General features: G+C 56.0%; 1 protein-coding gene, 1 long non-coding RNA gene and 1 pseudogene across 2 annotated transcripts; 1 reads left to right on the forward strand and 2 right to left on the reverse strand.

Moving 5' to 3' along the window:
* Positions 1–1,521: 1,521 nt before the first annotated feature.
* Positions 1,522–9,435, reverse strand: LOC135974218 (uncharacterized). Its single transcript, XR_010591441.1, has 3 exons — positions 9,168–9,435; positions 6,012–6,161; positions 1,522–1,832 (listed from the first exon to the last, which is right to left on the reverse strand). It is a non-coding gene; the product is annotated as an uncharacterized LOC135974218 (long non-coding RNA).
* Positions 9,436–10,156: 721 nt separating this feature from the next.
* On the reverse strand, positions 10,157–17,062 carry LOC101932331 (endonuclease domain-containing 1 protein-like). Its single transcript, XM_005314938.5, has 2 exons — positions 16,706–17,062; positions 10,157–13,597 (listed from the first exon to the last, which is right to left on the reverse strand). Exons 1-2 carry the CDS (start codon positions 17,006–17,008, stop codon positions 12,251–12,253), a joined length of 1,650 nt encoding a protein of 549 aa, XP_005314995.1. The 5' UTR covers positions 17,009–17,062; the 3' UTR covers positions 10,157–12,250.
* A 137-nt stretch (positions 17,063–17,199) lies between these two features.
* Positions 17,200–18,116, forward strand: LOC101932597 (small ribosomal subunit protein uS9-like; annotated as a pseudogene).
* The last annotated feature ends 592 nt before the right edge of the window (positions 18,117–18,708 follow it).

An 18,708-nucleotide genomic window follows, 5' to 3' on the forward strand; every position in this document is an offset into this window, starting at 1 on the left:
CCAGAGGGAGAAGCACACCTTACAAACGCAGAGCAAGCCTTTATTATACCCAGTAACAAACCACTTAGCGTGCATACATTCTGCTAACCTATGGAATTTTTAAATTCCTTTCTAGGGGTAAACAGGATACATCTGTTGGACTTCCTTGATTGATTGTTTTGTATACGTATAGGCGGAAGGCAGCCTCTTGCCTGTGGGGAGCAGCTGGGAAAATAGGCAAATAGTTGTCCTTTGCTCTAACACTACTGCACTGCCGCTGTCCACGGCGCTACCTTCAGAGCTGGGTGCTCGGCCAGCAGCCGCCGCGCTGCGCTCTGGCTTCAGAGCTGGGCGGCCGGAGAGCGGTGGCTGCTGGCCGAGTGCTCAGAGCGGGGCGGGGAGGGGAAACTACTGCAGAGACAAAGCAGGGCAGGGGTGCGATCCCTGCCCTAGATCCCTGGTCTCCTTCTGAGTTCCTAAAGCCCCAGGGCGGCAGCAGACTCACAAGGAGATTGTCTCAGCTGCCTGGCCCTGCCGGAAAGCCCCACAGAGCTGCCCCTCTCCTCTCTGCCCCCTCGCTCTGCCTCTCCGAAAACCAGCCCTGCACAGTCTCCCATGCTGCTCAGTTTCTCTATTTGTTTTACCCGGGCACTTTGCTCTTAGGGCCCCGGCTTCCCCGAAGTGCTGCAGCTCTGACTAGCCGTGTTGCTTTACGCCCAGGAGAACAGACACAATCTGAAATTCCACCCACCGAGTATCTTCAGAAGTGAGCGTGGCCGTGGTGCCAGGCTACGCTGCAGCTGCCAGGAAGGGAGAGCTCCGAAAAATGAACCCAACATGGAGATTTCAAAGGGGCCCCGATGGGTCTTGCAGTGCCTGAGGGGGTTCCCAGCCGCAGCTCCACCCTGCCTCCAGCACAGCTCCTTGGGCTGCTGCTCCCCTTAACTCAGCCCCGCTCAGCTCCGCCAGCTCCAGCCTCACTCCCTCATTGGCCGGCCTGCCTTGTCAACCAGATTGACCTGGAGCGTTGGCCTCTCCCCTTTCGCCCTGGGGACTGTCAGTGGGAGGGTCTTGAGTTCTCACCACCCCTTCCCCATTCTTGTGGTACCGGAAGAGCCAACCAAAAAAAACCCCCAGTCCATTTCAATAGGGGGACACAGGACTCAATTAATAAAGAATTAAAGGGGGGGTAGTGTAATTATGCAAATCAACAAGGGTTTATAGAAAATACATCCTGTCAAACTAACTTGATATCTGTGTTTGATGAGCTAACGAATGTGATTGAGAAAGGTAACAGTGTTGACAGAATTTATTTACATATACAATCAGTTGCACACCTACAAAAAGGGAAATGATTGCGTAGGAAGGAGTACTGCGGAAAGGGATCAGGTGGGGGGGTCATAGTGGATCACAAGCCAAATATGAGTCAATGAGTGTAACGCTGTTGCAAAAAAAGCAAACATCATTCTGGGATGTATTCGCAGGAGTGTCGTAAGCAATACAGAAGAATTCTTCTGCTCTACTCACAACTGATACCTACTCAGAACTGATATGGCTTCAGCTGCAGTATTGTGTCCAGTTCTGGGCGACACATTTCAGAAAGATGTGGACAAATTGGAAAGAGTCCAAAGAAGAGCAACAAAAATGGTTGTTTTTTGGGGGGGTTAAGCACCGGAATGAGGTTCCCAGGGAGGTTGGGGAATTCCCCTCATTGGAGGGTTGTAAGAACAGGTTGGACAAACACCTGGCAGGGCTGGTCTAGGTTTATTGGCTCTGCTTCAGCACAGGGGGCTGGACTATAGGATCCCACAAGGTCCCTTCCAGCCCTGCAGTTCTCTGATTCTCGGCATTCTCTGAAAGACAAGGAGATGGCAGGTAAGGGCCCTCTTCAGAGCCTAGCAGTGAGGGAAATTAACCAATGGGACAGTGTTCCATGGGCTGCGTTAAATTAGGGTGACCAGATGTCCCGATTTTATAGGACAGTCCCGATATTTGGGGCTTTGTCTTATATAGGCTCCTATTACCCCCCACCCACGTCCCGATTTTTCACACTTGCTGTCTGGTCACCCTACATTAAATCCATCTTCACCTCTCCTCTCTCCTCCACTCCTCCTTCCATTGTCTACAGCAGGGATCGACAACCTTTGGCATGCGGCCCGTGAGGGAAAGCCCCTGGCGGGCCGGGCTGGTTCAGCTGATCACAGCTCCCACTGGCCGCGGTTCACTGCTCCAGGCCAATGGGGGCTGCGGGAAGCAGCGCAGGCCGAGGGATGTGCTGGCCGCCCACAGCTGAAGGCCCCTCCCCCAGCCTAGGAAATGGCATGGGAGTCACAGGGTCATAATAAGGGATCTGGAGGGGGACTCCGAGCATGGAACCCCAGAGAGCGCCCACTGCTCCTCAAAGCCGGCGGGAGTCCTCTAGGGAGCCAGCGGGCACGGCCCACAGGAACTCTGCCCGGACAAGGGATCGCACCTCCCCGACCAGCGTTATCCAAAGGGTTTGAAGGAAATGCAGCAGAAAACTGGGGGGAAGTGGAAGCAAGTATCTGAGCTGCCCAGCGCCGCGAGTGGACGGACGGAAAAGATCACGTCTGCGAACAACATGATTTCTTCACGGGGCAGGCGAAGAAGCAAGAGAGAGATTTTACACGTCTCAATGCAGCAAATAACGAAAATGAGACAGGTGTGAGAATAACACTGAGCAGCTCCTGTGCATCAGGAAGAAACGTCACGTAAGAGAGACACACGTTCCTTCCCCAAGAAACAGAAAGGATTTGCTGAGCACCGTGGAAGGGGTTACGATGGCCAGGTGGGCCCAAGCAACCAATTAAGCAGCGAGCAGGCAGGGAGAGATTTAGGCTGTGAAGGGGCCTCTAACAGGAAGCAGGCTGAGTTGGCCAGGAACAGGAAGGCCCATATGAAGCCCAGAAGCTGGGAGCAGCTGGGAGCCGCAGGGAGGCAGTCTGCAGTCACTCCCTGGGAGGAGGGACGTGCATTGGGACTACAGAGGGCAGTCAAAAGTCACTCCCTGGGAGGAGGGAGTTGGGAGGCTGGTGAACCCAGAGAGGGGAAGCCAGGAAGGCAGGAGAAGGCCCAGGGGCGAAGCAGCAGGGAATAGGAGCTGACCTTGCCTGCTGCTTAAAGGGCCCCGGAGCTGGAACCCGCAGTAGAGACCAGGCCAGGTTCCCCTCCCAGCCACAGGGACAGCGTGGAAGTGGAAATCACTTAGTGACCCGGCCGGAGGGCCAAGCCATGAAGGGGAAGCTGCGGTTCCTGGAGCGAGAGGAGCCACAGGGTGAGACAGGACAGGTGAAGACACTACCAGAGGAGGGTGCAATGCGAGGCAGAGCTAATCCCCCGGACAGGCAGGAGAGGGGCCACCAGCAGTGAGTGAGCCCCCTGAGAAGCACTAAAAGAACTGGGAGGAGAGGAATGAAAATAGAGAACACATAGAAACTGTGTCAACACCTAGCTCAGAAATGCAAACAACCCCAGGCCAGGCTGCTGTGCCATTGAGTCTTCCCGTGGGGGTCGGCGCAAATACAGGAATAACAAATGGGACACTGCTACTCCTGTTACTGCCTGGAGGCAGAGTGATAAGAAACCCGCGAGAACAGAGGTGAAGAGATCCAGACTCTGAAGGATTCAGAGCAGCGTTTATAGAAGCTAAATTGAGCTGAGACCGTTCAGTATAAAAGTTGCAATTCAGTGAAACGACCCGTCTCTAGTCTAGATACCTGTCTCCAATGCAGTGACCGTGGGAGCTCTGGAGCAGGAACCAGAGTTACCCGTTGTGTTGGATGGGGGGGATCATTCTGTGTGGAGCCGTATCAGCCGCAGCCCCCTGTTTGCAATGCGAGCCAGGCAGGGGAGCCAGCACCAGCTCCTTGTCTAGCGCTCAGGGAGAAGTTACGAGTTCACAGCTACCTAAAGTCTCCGGTATCTTTTCTGGGGTTACAGGGGCTAGTTCACTCCACCCTGGGAAGCAGTGACTCTGAACAAGGCTTGGATAATGCACTGAACATCAGCTCCCAGGGCAGCACAGCATCAGAAGGGTTAATGTGATCCCAGGATGTATAAACGGGGGAATCTCGCGCAGGAGTAGAGAGTTAATTACTTCTTTAGCTGGCACCGGGGCAGCCGTTCCTGGAACCATGTGTCCAGTTCTGGTGTCCACAGTTCAAGAAGGAAGCTGGAGAGGGTTCGGGAAAGAGACATGAGGACGATTAGAGGATTAGAAAAGCAGCTTTATGGGGATAGATTCAAGGAGCTCAATCTCTTTAGTTGAACAAAGAGGAGGATAAGGGATGACTTGATTAGTCTGGAGGTATCCACATGGAGAACAAACCTTTGATCACAAACTAGGTCAGCTCCCAGACTGCTGCTCTGGGCAGCACAGTATGGGGAGAAGGTGACCAGCCCTCTGTGGAGGAAAGAAGTGGTTCGGGACTATTTACAAAAACTGGACGAGCACAAATCCATGGGGGCCGGATGTGCTGCATCCGAGGGTGCTAAAGGAGTTGGCAGATGTGATTGCAGAGCCAGTGGCCATTATCTTCGAAAACTCCTGGCGATCGGGGGAGGTCCCGGATGACTGGAAAAAGGCTAATGTAGTGCCCATCTTTAAAAAAGGGAAGAAGGAGGATCCGGGGAACTACAGGCCAGTCAGCCTCACCTCAGTCCCTGGAAAAATCATGGAGCAGGTCCTCAAGGAATCAATTCTGAAGCACTTAGAGGAGAGGAAAGTGATCAGGAACAGTCAGCATGGATTCACCAAGGGCAAGTCATGCCTGACTAACCTAATTGCCTTCTATGAGGAGATAACTGGCTCTGTGGATGAGGGGAAAGCAGTGGACATGTTATTCCTTGATTTTAGCAAAGTTTTTGATACGGTCTCCCACAGTATTCTTGCCAGCAAGTTAAAGAAGTATGGGCTGGATGAATGGACTATAAGGTGGATAGAAAGCTGGCTAGATCGTCGGGCTCAACGGGTAGTGATCAATGGCTTCATGTCTAGTTGGCAGCCAGTTTCAAGTGGAGTGCCCCAGGGGTCGGTCCTGGGGCCAGTTTTGTTCAACATTTTCATTAATGATCTGGAGGATGACGTGGACTGCACTCTCAGCAAGTTTGCAGATGACAATAAACTGGGAGGAGTGGTAGATATGCTGGAGGGTAGGGACAGGATACAGAGGGACCTAGACAAATTAGAGGATTGGGCCAAAAGAAACCTGATGAGGTTCAACAAGGACAAGTGCAGAGTCCTGCACTTAGGACAGAAGAATCCCATGCACTGTTACAAAATTGGAAAGAGTCCAGCGGAGGGCAACAAAAATGATGAGGGGGCTGGAGCACATGACTTATGAGGAAGGCTGAGGAAACTGGGGATTGTTTAGTCTCCAGAAGAGAAGATTGAGGGGGGATTTGATAGCTGCTTTCAACTACCTGAAAGGGGGTTCCAAAGAGGATGGATCTAGACTGTTCTCAGTGGTACCTGATGACAGAACAAGGAGCAATGGTCTCAAGTTGCAGTGGGGAAGGTTTAGGTTGGATATCAGAAAAACTATTTCACTAGGAGGGTGGTGAAGCACTGGAATGCGTTACCTAGGGAGGTGGTGGAATCTCCTTCCTTCGAGGTTTTTAAGGCCCGGCTTGACAAAGCCCTGGCTGGGATGATTTAGTTGGGGATTGGTCCTGCTTTGAGCAGGGGGTGGACTAGATACCTCCTGAGGTCCCTTCCAACCCTGAGATTCTATGATTGTATGGCAGAGGGTTCCCCAGTCTAGCAGACAGAGGCACAGCACAATGCAATGCCTGAATTGGAGCTGGACAGTTCAGAAAGGAGGCACACGTTTTTACCCGTGAGGGTAATTAACCATTGGAACAAGTTTCCGAGGGTTGTGGTGGGTTTTCCATCACACTGGAAATTTTTAATCCGGATTGGCTGCTATACGCTGTAGTTCAAATGGGAATTAGTCCAGGGAAGTTCTCTGGCATGTTACACAGGAGGTGAGACTAGATCAGCGCAATGGTACCTTCGAATCTGTGAATCGGCGAGTCATCGTTTTCTGGCCGAGATTTGCAGCCTGAGATGCAGTTTAGACTCCAGGCTCTGGGAAAACAGGTGTGACTGGAACGTGGCTCTCTGTGGATCTCACCCATTCTGCTTGATCACGGAGTCACTGCTGTCCGGAGGCACAGGCAGAGGTCTCAGGTTAACTGTGCAACCTCCATATGATCACAGCCAGGGCCACCCTTGCCCAGACGCAAAGCACGCAGCTGCCCAGGGCACCAGGAAATTTGGGGCAGCTGCATATCTGTGCACCCACTTGCCCCTTCCCTCCCCAGTGGGAATGTCACGGGGTGCAGTACTGCCAGGACTTCTCTGGGTCCAGAATGTAACACCACTGGAGCCGAGGGGCGGGGCCTATTGCACTATTGCTCCACACCACCCCAGCCCCACCTCTTCCCGCCCCTGCTCCGCCCTGCCCCACTCCTTCCCCACCCCAGCCCCACCTCTTCCTGCCCCTGCTCCACCCCACCCTGCTCCTTCCCCACCCCAGCCCCACCTCTTCCCGCCCCTGCTCCGCCCTGCCTCGCTCCTTTCCACCCCAGCCCCACCTCTTCCTGCCCCTGCTCCACCCCACCCCGCTCCTTTCCCACCCCAGCCCCACCTCTTCCCGCCCCTGCTCCGCCCTGCCTCGCTCCTTCCCCACCCCAGCCCCACCTCTTCCCGCCCCTGCTCCACCCCACGCTGCTCCTTCCCCACCCCAGCCCCACCTCTTCCCGTCCCTGCTCCACCCCCACCCCGCTCCTTCCCCACCCCAGCCCCACCTCTTCCCATCCCTCCTACGCCCAGCCCCGCCCCGCCCCGCTCCTTCCCTGCACCAGCCCCACCTCTTCCCACTCCTGCTCCGCCCCACCCTGCTCCTTCCCCGCCCCAGCCCCACCTCTTCCTGCCCCTGCTCCACCCCACCCTGCTCCTTCCCCACCCCAGCCCCGCCTCTTCCCGTCCCTGCTCCACCCCACCCCCGCTCCTTCCCCGCCCCAGCCCCACCTCTTCCCATCCCTGCTATGCCCTGCCCCGCTCCTTCCCTGCCCCAGGCCCACCTATTCCCGCTCCTGATAAGCCCCACCTCTTCCCGCCCCTGCTCCACCCCACCCCGCTCCTTCCAACCCCTGCCCCACCTCTTCCCACCCCTGCTACGTCCCACCCCGCTCCTTCCCTGCCCCAGCCCCACCTCTTCCCGCTCCTGCTCCACCCCACCCTGCTCCTTCCCTGCCCCAGCCCCACCTCTTCCCATCCCTGCTACGCCCCGCCCCGCTCCTGCTCCGCCCCACCCTGCTCCTTCCCTGCCCCAGCCCCACCTCTCCCTGCCCCTGCCCATCCCCGCCCTACTCCTTCCTCACCGCAGCCCCACCTCTTCCCGCCCCTGCTCCGCCCCACCCCGCTCCTTCCCCACCCCAGCCCCACCTCTTCCCGCCCCTGCTCCGCCCTGCCTCGCTCCTTCCCCGCCCCAGCCCCCACCTCTTCCCGCCCCTGCTCCACCCCACCCCGCTCCTTCCTCACCCCAGCCCTGCTTCTTCCCTCCCCTGCTCCACCCTGCCCCGCTCCTTCCCCACCCCAGCCCCAACTCTTCCCACCCCTGCGCCGCCCCACCCTGCTCCTTCCCCGCCCCAGCCCCACCTCTTCCCGCCCCTGCCCAGCCCCACCCCCCACTCCCCTGAGCTCTGCTGCAACCAGCATGGCCGGGTCTGCACTCCTGGCAGTTCCCCCTGCTCCCCAAGCCCCTCCCTGCCATGGAGGTCTGGGCCCCGCACCCCCGTGTTGGCCTGGGGCCCCACAACGCCGCCCCCATGGGGGGGGGCTGCGTAGGGCCCCAGAATAGCTAGGGACGGCCCTGATCTCTGCATAGCTCCCGGCTCCAGGATCCCCGCCAGGCACTGAGGCAATCTGAGGCTTCTAGGGGTGAGAGACAGGAGAACCCGACCTGGCTCAGTCCCTCTGAAGGGCCGTGTGGTGCAATGGATAACAGGGGGGGTTGGCGGGTTAGAAACCCGGGCTGTGGGCTGCAGTGACCCTGCAGAACCTTCCAGCTCACCCATTTAATATAACAACATTACTAGGGGAGAGGGAGCTCGGCAGCGGGAACAGAACGTGGGTGTGGACATCGAGGCCGGAAAAGTCGGGCAGGGACGAATTCCCATTAGAGCAGAACTGGCCAAGTCTGTCCCAGCTCTCAGACTCCTCGGAAGCAATAGAGACGCCTCGGGAGCCGGCTGAAAGGCCATTGGGCCTGGAGAGGAAAGTTCCCGGGGGGTTGGGATGGAGTGATGGAGTTGGGCTGGTGATGTGAAAACGCCCTGATAGAAAGACCCATGTGAACAGGTGACTAGTCATGCTGGTATAAATTGTACTTGGTTACATTATTTATTTTCTTTCTCTCTAGGGAAAGCCAGTTACAGGGCAGGGCCGGCTCCAGGCACCAGCTTGGCAAGCAGGTGCTTGGGGCGGCCACTCCGGAGAGGGGCGGCAGGTCCAGCAATTCGGCGGCATTTTGGTGGACAGTCCCTCACTCCCGCTCGGAGCGAAAGACCTCCCGCCGAATTGCCGCCGCAGACCGCGATCACAGCTTTTTTTTTTTTTTGGCTGCTTGGGGTGGCAAAAACCCTGGAGCCGGCCCTGTCACGGGGGCATCATTTGAACCTCCATCAGGACAGTGGGTGGAACCGCTGAGGTGTTGTTAGTGGCCGTCTCTAATCACAAGCGAGTGTTTGATCCAAGGAGGAGAGGTGCCGTCGAGGGCGGCTGAGGAACGTGTTCTATAAAGCTAGGATGGTAACAAGCATGGAGTGGAGCTGGGGAAGATACGGGGAGGGCTGTCATTTTGCCTGCAAGTTCCATAATTGGGGAGGGACATCGTTACATCAGCGATTGCTGTGATAACGGATGATAAACTCCCTAGTACGGAAGGTGATGCCGTGCTCAACATGGATTTTGGAATCGTCCAAAGCAGGACAAATGTTCTGGGAAAGGTCATTGTAACCATGGGCTGGGATCGTCAACACAGCGTAGGAAGCCGGGCATCCAGCTGTCGCTGAATTGCAATGATTGGACCCCAGCTCGGAAAACCACAGTCACAGTCATAGAATTCAACGCCAGAAGGACCCACCAGATCACCTAGACTCACCTCCAGTAGCCTCCCCCAGCGCCCAGACACGACACCCAACAATCAGTATCACAGCTCACAGGAGACTCAACCTACATGCCATGGGGAGTGGCTAGGACAGGGGTGGCCAACCTGAGCCTGAGAAGGAGCCAGAATTTACCAATGAACATTGCCAAAGAGCCACAGGAATACGTCAGCAGCCCCCATTAGCTCCCCCGCCCCACCCGCTCCCAGCGCCTGCTGCCCACCGGCAGCCCCACTGATCAGCACCTCCCCCTCCCTTCCCGCACCTCCCAATCAGCTGTTTCATGGGGTGCAGGAGGCTCTGGTGGGGAGAGGGGGGAAGGAACGAGGGCACGGCAGGCTCAGGGGATTGGCGGTAAGGGTGGAGTGGGGACAGGGCCTGTGGCAGAGCCAGGGGTTGAGCAGTGAGCCCCCCCGGCACATTGGAAAGTTGGCGCCTGTAGCTCCGGCCCCGGAGTCGGTGCCGATACTCTGGAGCCGCAGGTTGGCCACCCCTGGGCTAGGAGGAGCCGAGCTGCATCAATGCCTGAGTTCACTGCAATGGCAGGGAACTGGTTAAGTGAGAGATGCCCAAATAATCCTGGCAAGTGACCCTCATCCCTTGCGGCCGAGGAAGGGAAACGGCCCCCAGGGTCACTGCCAGTCTCACTTGGGGGGAGGGGAATTCCTACCCATCCTCAGAGAGGACGATCAGTCAGACCCTGAGCTTGTCCCACCAGAGCTTGTTCTGCTGGGGGGTTTTGCTGGAGCGACACTGGACGATGTTGTGGTAACTGTGCCCAGGGCCGGTTCCCGCTTGGGGCGGCACTTCTCAAGGGGCGGCATTCCAGCCCTTTGGGGCCGGCACCTTCGGCAGGGGGCACTCCGGCTTTGTTTTTCTTTTGTTTCGGCGGCGGCACTCCTATATATATATATATTTGTGCTTGGGGCAGAAAAACCCAAGAGCCGGCCCTGCAGCTCAGACCCATGACAAACACACTAGACAATCCATGCCACAGTTTAATCATTGATTGATTAGGCTACACATGAGAAAAAGGATTGAAAACAAAGCACAAATCATTCTGGGACTGAAATGGAGCAATTACGGAAGAGAAATGTATTCGAAGCCTAAGCAAGCCCCTTTTCAGAGCGAGGACCTGGGTTGGAGCATCTCGTCCTGTTGAGCGATCCTTGTATTGGGGACGAAAGGACTAGTTCTGTGGCGGGGCTCTGAGCTGATTCCCGTGAATGGCGGTTCCCGTTCCTGCTCTTGACAAGACAGACGGACACAATGGGGAGAAGAGACAGCACGGTATGAGTGGGGGAAACACAGCTTTGGTTGATGCTCTCAGGACACCAGGTGGCTGGTCACATGGACGTAGGCTTTGGCGCTGGGCTGGCAGATTGGCCGTGATACCCATTGCTCTTGCCCCTGGCTCACTACGCTGGTCAGGGGCCTCCTCTGGCTGGTATGGCTAGGCCCCCTCCTTCCCTGGTCCTTCTCCGACTGGGCAGAGCCTCCTGTCGTGCTGGTGCCCGTCGAGCAGCTGGCTGCAGGGTCCGGGGAACAGCGGAGAGAGAGGTAGGAGAGGAGGAAGAGAGTGGAGAAGGGAAAGAGTTACGTGACGGGAGGGCAGACAGAGCAGGAGCTCACCTCTATCAGGCAGGGTGTTTGCTGGTCCAGCAGTGATGGCGCCTAGTGAGTGTCCTCGCCAGGGTGCTGGCCTGGATGTCCTGGGGATCCAGGCTCACCGATAAAGGACAGAGTCTCTGGAGCAAACCAGAGGCCTGCTGGCCTTTCCCCTAGGAGTCCACTCCACACTTCCTGGTCCCCAAAGTCTCCTTTTGAAGCTCTAAAAAGGATGTGTGGGGGAGGGGGAATGGAGAATCCCCTCATTAGTTCGTTCACTAATTATCCTGATTCCTGACACCCCATGTTTGGTCAATTGATTTCTGGGTCTGTCCTCCCTTGGTTTATCAGTCATGATCCTAATACAGTGCTGGGGTTGCATTTCTGTTTGGACGAATCCTGTCTTTCTGAGCCCTTCTCGTAACCCTCCTATCAATCGTCACTGTTACAGGTTATCGCAACGTTTTCTGACCTGCCACCCATGCCACATCCCAGCACGTGATCTGCAGGCCCCAGTTACTCAAGAGTATCTTGGTAAAAGCGGATCCGATTGATAGATTAATGTACAGCAATGAGCCAGGAGGGACCTTTCTAATCATCATGTCTGAGCTCCTGTTCCACACAAGCCACAGAACCTCACCTAGTGGTTCCTGCACTGAGGCCAATACCGGGTTGTTGAATGAGAACAGAGCTTTTACCATGATATCCTAGCCTGATTTAAAGACCTGAAGTGACAGAAAATCCATCACATTCCCAGTACGTTGCTCCAATGGCTAATTCCCTCACTGCTTAAAATTTGAACCAATTTTGATTTAAAAAAAAAATCTGTGGAAAATTCTTGCACAAAAGGACTTTTAAAAACCATCTGAATGATGCCATCATTGACTTCACTGTCTTTTTCCCCAAACAATTTTAATGACAAAGCTTAGGTGCCTGTGTTTTGGGTGCAGAACATGAGACGTTTTAAGGAGATACATTTTAAACCACCTAGGAGATTTAGGAGCATCATGTCCAGTGACTTCTAATGAGACTTGTGCTCCTAAACTCCTCAGGCACGTTTAAAAATGTCCCCCTACGGTGGCCTGTTTCGGAGAGGCCAGGTGCTCAGCATTTTGTACAAACCAGCCTTCTTTAACGTATCTGAAGTCGGGAATCCAAAGTCTGTAGTTGGCTTTAAAAATGGAGCCCAGTCCTGTCACATGGAGACCTTTGAACCCAGGGCAGCCGGTGGAAGAGACTCTCCTGTGGAAATGGCTTGAAGGTGCTGTCTAAAATCCTGGGTGGGAGGGAGATTGTTTTTATGACATTTTAAAATCTAAAGAGACAGATGGAGGAAGTGGGTGGAGTCGCTGCAGCCGAGGGGCGGGGCCTATTGCACTAATACATGAAGGCAGCTGATTAATTTCTTCTCTGCTTTGGTGTGGAGGAGTCAGACAAGCACCCACTTGCCCTTCCCTCCCCAGTGGGACTGTCACGGGGTGCAGTGCTGCCAAGCTGCCTCTGGGTCCTGGGTGTAACACCACTGGTAGTCATAGTCATGGGACCCACAGTAGTGCTGGGGGGAGCAGCAGTACTTCCAGTTGCCTCGATAATCTGTATAGCACCAGAAGTAACTTTTCTCATAAAGGCCACATGGATGGTCAGCCCGACAGGCCCTCCCAGAGACGGTCACTGTGGAGTACTGGGGTGAGCATTGTGTGGTGGAACCATCTCCTCGTGGGCACTCGTATTGTTTAGACTCTGGATTCACTGTGCACTCCTCTGTACAGCAGTAATCCCAGTCATTCTCGTCAGACGTGTAACACCAGCTGTAGTTGGTTTCATGATACCCACAGGCCTGCCCAACACAGCTCCACCCTTTGGCTGTTACACCAGAGTTCGGCAGGTGTTTCTGCTCCTGAAGGGTACAGACTTTGTCAGAAATCCCAGAAGCCTTTGCCACTGCAACTCCAGCAGGGGCCAGCACACAGGCCAGGTCGTCCTGTTCGTACATCTTCTCAAACTGTCTGTGCCAGTCTGCCAGGCTAGAAATACCCACCAGGAACCTAATTCCTGTCAGCTGCACCTTGTTCTGATCCAAGTTTGTGCTTTTCATCACCTGGCTGGTCTCGCTGTCCAGTTTACTCCTCTTCGCTGGTGGAACGAGCTGGGGGTAAGAATCAATTAGCAAGTTCTGGAAGCTACTGTACAAGGCTTTCTTTATTGCTAATAAAACCTCTTGGCCTTTCTGGCTCCTGGAGCCGCAGTCATCTGCAAAGACATTGACTGTCTCAGAAATCCTGTACAGACCCGATAGCTCTGCGTTTAGCTGCTCCACGGGGATGATTTGAAGACTAGATGCCTCCTGGTTCTCTGCTAAGAAGGCGAAGGAGAATTTGAGGCTGTCTGAATTGTTGCAGCAAACAGCTGTCCAGATGTGGCTGGGCACCGAGACCCGGTTGTATGGCCGGTTACGGTCCCCTTCCTTGTCCTCCCCCTCTATGGGGATTTTCTTACGGTCACTGGGAACTGCTCCTGTCACCAGGTAGGGGGTGCCTCCCACACTTCTGCAGCTCACATTTAGCTGTGTCTTGAGAGTTTTCTCCAGTTTGTACCAGTGGATCCGGTTGAAGCAAGGGTCCATGGGGGCGGCGTTGGTGAGGGTGAAGGTGGCATTGCGGCCAGCATTACACTGGAAGGCGTTTGGGTTCAGGTGCCCTCGGTCGTATGACGTGTCTCCATAGTCCTCATTGATGGCCTGGCTGGATCTCAGCTCGTCCACCGTCAGTGTTGAGTGAGCCTCCGTCGCCATTTCTGGGGACTCATACGGATGAGCCAGCTGGGGACACACAAGGTCAGAACATCTTGTCTTTGTTTGGGCTTCTCCTGCCTCCCGTGGGTTCTCACACACACCCTGGACCCTCCTGTCCCCCAGTAACTCACCCCTGTGCCTCCCTCCCTGGGGTCTTCCTTCCTTCCCTCCATGCCCCAGGATCCCCCCTTACCATGTCTCTGCCCCCTCTCCTCCCTCCTCCCGGAACATCACTTCCTGCCCCTCCCACCCCCAGGATCTCACCCCACTCAATGCTCCCATTCTCTGGGATCCCACCCCCAGCCCACCAGCCCTACCCCAGTGTGACAGAAGTGGGGATTTTCTGTAATGCTTTTCTGAATGCTGTGCAGGGCAGTGACTTACTGGACTAGGGATTGCCACCCAGTGGGCACAGAAGGGTCAATATGCTCTCGGGCAGAGTCAGGACGTGAGGTGTGTGTGTGTCACGTAGCTGTCTGGGGTGGAATGACTGGGTCACAGAGGGTCTGGCAGAGACAGGGAAACCCTAGTGGCCAGGACCTTCACACCTCGTGACCAACAGCCAGGAGATCCCCCGCACCGTTCTGCAGGGAAGCCCAGTGAACAGGGCCATCCCTAGCCATTTGGGTACCCTATGCAGCCCCCCCATGGGGGGGCTGTGTGTGGCCCCAGGCCTCCTTCCTGGGTCTGGGAGGCAGGAGCTGTGGGGGGGGGCACGTTTGGGGGCTCCATGGGCCCAGAGTGGCCCGGGGGATTAGTGGGGGGCTGGGAGCAGCCTGCTCCGTTTCCCTTGCCTCGGTCCCAGCCGTGTCAAGGGGAGGGGGTTTGGGGGAAGGAATCCCCCCGCACTCACCGGCAGGGGCGGGAAGCGTCGCAGCCCGGCCCCAGCCCGCTCCGCTCCGCCAGCTCCCAGCTGCGGCACTCCGCTTCCCGCCGCTGCTGAGTGTGTGTGTGTGTGGGAGACCTTTCGCCAACCCGAGCGACATGGCTGGGGCCACGTCGCTCCTCTTTCCGCTGCAGGTGAGTGCGGGGGGCGTCCTTTCCCCAACCTCCCCGTTCTCACCGGCGCCGGGAAACGGAGCGCCGCGGCTGGGAGATGGGGGAGTGGAGCGGGCTGGGACCACGTTGCTCCACTTTCCGCCACTGCCGGTGAACTGCGGGGTCGCTGGGGGAAGAGGTGGAATGGGGGCGGAGCAGGGGGAAGTGTTGGGGTCCACTAGGCATAGCTACCAGGTAACTCGGGAGAGTGGAAGGCCAAAAGTGCCGATGAAGCTCTTTTGCTCTGGGCCTATCTGAACCACAGTGACTCCATCTTGTGAACTCTCACCTACTTCTCTGCTAACTGTTTACATGCTCTGAAGTAGGCTGAAGCAGAAATGTAATGTCAGCGTTTCTAGCAGATGGCTGCAGTTTCACTCACACTAGCAGAAATAATAGAGATAAGAAGCGGGGTAGTTAGTTTGCAGGCGTCTAACTCAATGTCGCAAAGATTGAGAAAGTTTTCTCACAAGCGTATGTAGAGCTTATTGTACCAGTTGTCTGGAAGGGAGGGGTAAGGGGGAACAGCCAGACAAAGAGATGTATGCAAACAGTTTGGAGTATAAAAGGTAAAAGTTGTTTGTATTTGTTGCACTGGATTTGAGACATGCTGGTCTCCTAGTGCCATTTCAGAGCTCTGAAATAAACTTGGCTTGCTTTCTCCCCTCGGTGTCTTTATTGGTGCCAAGAACTCCGGGCGACGAACCCCCTGTTTGCCATCTCGGGCCCAGTTCTGGGCAGGCAACAGAAGGGTAAGAGGCAGGGCAGAGGGAGATGTCCTGGTCCCCACACCCCCTAGGGAAGGCCTCTTGAAGTGGGTGCAGCCCGCGGGGGGGATCGCTGAGGGATAGGGCTGGTCGCTGGTGCTGGCGCGTATGCAGCATGCAGTTGCCTAGGGCACCATGAAATTTGGGGCAATTTGGTGCCCCAAATTTCATGGTGCCCTACGCAGCTGCATATGCTGCATATGCCTAAGGACGGACCTGCCAGTGAAGACCCGAGATGGAGAACAAAGCGGGAAGGTGTCACCTGGAAGGGTTATGAGCTGAGCTCACAGAGACACAGGGCTCATGCCTTGGACTGATGGATAAAGATACATAGAGACGGGGCCAAAGTGGTTCCTTCCTACACAACAGTGTGGCTGGGTGCAGAGCTGGCTGGGCCAGGAGGGACCATGTCTTCCCCTTGGCGTCTCTTTGCTAACCTGCAGACTTCCCGATGCGTCGTTGCTGTTCACTACTAACCCTTCTGCTCTGTTTGGAAAAGGCTGCAGGGTGCCACTGTAAATATCGACTGAGATGCATTGATCCCTGAACAGGGGACACATCTCTGAGCAGGGATCTACCTCCGCTGGATTTGCTGGGCAGAGCTCACGGTGTGAAGCTGGAGCCCCCACCAAGGCTCAGTCTGGGTGGCATTGAGGCTGTGGGGATCACCCTTAAGGAACAGTGGGACCAGGGGACGAGGGGGGGCCCATTAAAGGGGTGTCTTTAAGAGATTATTTAAAAGTTGGGACCTAGCACAGATCCTGGGGATCCATGACAGTGGGCACAGAGGGGGGGCCATTGAATGCACCAGGAGGATTTTGCAATAATTAACTTGCAGCAGTAAAAAGTTTAGTCCCAGAAGGCAGCAAGACGGACATACATCCACATTCCTGAGACGAGCATCACCAAGCTGGGCGGGGGGAGGGGGTTAAGTGCTGGGAAGTTAAACGAGCTGCAGCGGATTGCATGGCTGGAGCAGGACGATCAAGCCAAGATGTAGGGTCCAGACCCAGACAGAGATCCACGAGAGCCCAGGAACAATGAAGGCAGCAGCAGCAGCAGGGCATCCCACGGCCCCATTGCCCGCCCGGCAAGGCATCCCACGGCCCCATTGCCTGTGCGGCAGGGCATCCCACGGCCCCATTGCCTGTGCGGCAGGGCATCCCACGGCCCCATTGCCCTTGTGGCAGAGCATCCCACACCCCAAGCTCTCTTGAGGAGTGACCCCTCCCCCTTTCCTTCTCCACCCCTCCCCCTTACACCCCTTATTCACAGGCTGCCTGAGCGATTCCGACCCCTGGAGTGCATCACGCAGAGCGCTGAGACTGACCTGGGGCTCCACAAACCACTGGCTCATCCTCTTGGCCTGCCCTGAGCAGGCAGCATCATCCAGGGTGTACGCCGACCAGCGCGGGATCCGGTTGGGCCTGTCATAGAGGGTCGCAAAGTGGTACCGATTCTTGTACCTCTGGCAGATCTCGGCCGTGTCGTTTGTGGCAAAGCCACGTGGCTCAGCTTCTTGGTAGAAATATTCTGTGCAGCCACTGAACGACCCCACTTCAGCCAGCGTCAGCCCCGCCCACAGCGAGACGCACCCCAGGAGCATCAGCCAGTCCATGGTTCGGTGAGACATCAGCGCTGGGTGCTGGGCGCCTGCAATCTGTCCGACCCCTGCTAGGTCCCCTCCTATTTATAGGATCCTGGGAGCTGCGCCTGATTCTAGTTCATTGCAGGCTTCTTGCCAGAGGCTGTCCAAGTAAACACAGTGACTCAGCCCCTCCCAGGCCTGCGTCGTCTGTTCGCAGATCAAGGTGAAATGTGATCATGCCAATTTTTGGAGCCAACATTAACATGCACCCAGGGGATGCTGGGCTCTGTCCGCCTGCCCAGGATACGGCTGGTGAGATTTGTGCAAGAGGGGTAGAAATGGATCATGGGACCAGCCTTGCTCATTGTGGGGCGGCAAATCAAAGAGTTTTAAGCAACGGGAGACGTCCAAGAGAGGAGCAGAGTGGTGCAGTGGCCGAAGAAGAGTTCCTTAGACACGGGGTGTCACGGAGCCACAGGATCGGTGCTACCTCCAGCTTTTAAACAGTCCCTTGGAGGATCCCCACGTCAGTGGGCCAGACCCCAAGGGGTCCCACTCGTCCTTCAGGATGGGTGATGTGGCCTCACTGCCTCCTGGCCTGAGCCTTTGGGCTCCAGCCCTCCAGCTTCACACCGTGAGCTCTGCCCGGCAAGTCCACGGGAAGGAGGAGCCATGCCAGCCAAGGGGCCCCGCAGAGCGTCCAGTTCTTCAGGAGGAAGAAAACAGCTACTGCTGTTGCTCACTGCAAAAGAGGAAATGGTCTCATTAAAGTGAATGGAGACCCCTGGAAATGATTGAGCCTAGAACCCTGCAGGATAAACTGCTTGATCCTGTTCTCCTCCTGGGCAAGGAACGCTTTGCTGGTGTTGACATCCGAGTCCGTGTTAAGGGTGGTGGCCATGTAGCACAAATCTACGCAATTCGTCAAGCTATTTCCAAAGCATTGGTGGCTTATTAACAGAAGTATGTTGATGAAGCTTCCAAGAAGGAAATCAAGGACATCTTAATCCAGTATGATGGGACCTTACTGGTGGCAGATCCTCGTCGTTGCAAGTCCAAGAAGTTTGGTGGACCTGTTGCTCGTGCATGCTACCAGAAGCCTTACCGTTAAAATTGTTCTTTACCCTTGTATCTTGCAATAAATATGAGGAAAAGTTAAAAAAAAAAAGTCCATCTGAGCCCAACTGAGCTCCTGGGCAGAGACCTGCCCACCCTGCAGGCCCAGTGCACCTCAGCCGGCATTTGCAGGGACACCCGGCAGCCCTTTCCCAACACAGCCGGGTTTACTGGTCACCTGGGACCCAGCACGGGGAAGCCCTGAGATTAGCAGAGAGAAGCCATGGTTAAGGTTAAGCCAGAGCTCCCTTAGGCCCTGCTGCCGTAGGAACGATCTCTGCTCTCGCTGTCTGTCCCGGTGCCTTTGTCTGTCAGTCCCAGGTGCGAGCTCCGTGTGTCTGTGAGCTCAGCACTTAGCCCCTCCCCCTTTGTCCTCCTGCTAGGGGTCTTTGCTGGGCTTCCCTGCAGAGCGGTGGTGGGATCTCCTTCCTCCTGGTCCTTGGTAGCTAGGTGTGAATGTCCCGGCCAATGGGAATTCCTTTGTCTCTCCCGCTCCTCCATTCACGTGTGCACTCTGCATGTTAACAGCTCTGCTCTCCAACCAGGTGGCTGCGTGTGTCACACCCCTTGTCCCTTCCCTTCACACTCAGTACAGAGCTGTGCAAAGCCCACAGACATGCACAGGAACC

This window comes from Chrysemys picta, chromosome 11, assembly GCF_011386835.1.
Source record: "Chrysemys picta bellii isolate R12L10 chromosome 11, ASM1138683v2, whole genome shotgun sequence".
Classification (NCBI taxonomy): Eukaryota; Metazoa; Chordata; order Testudines; family Emydidae; genus Chrysemys; species Chrysemys picta.

Coding starts and splice junctions, on each gene's coding strand:
- LOC101932331 (XM_005314938.5), bottom strand. CDS start 17,008: ATGTCTCACCGAACCATGGACTGGCTGATGCTCCTGGGGTGCGTCTCG. Junction 13,598..16,705: donor AGTGGTTTGTGGAGCCCCAG/GTCAGTCTCAGC, acceptor GTGTGTCCCCAG/CTGGCTCATCCGTATGAGTC.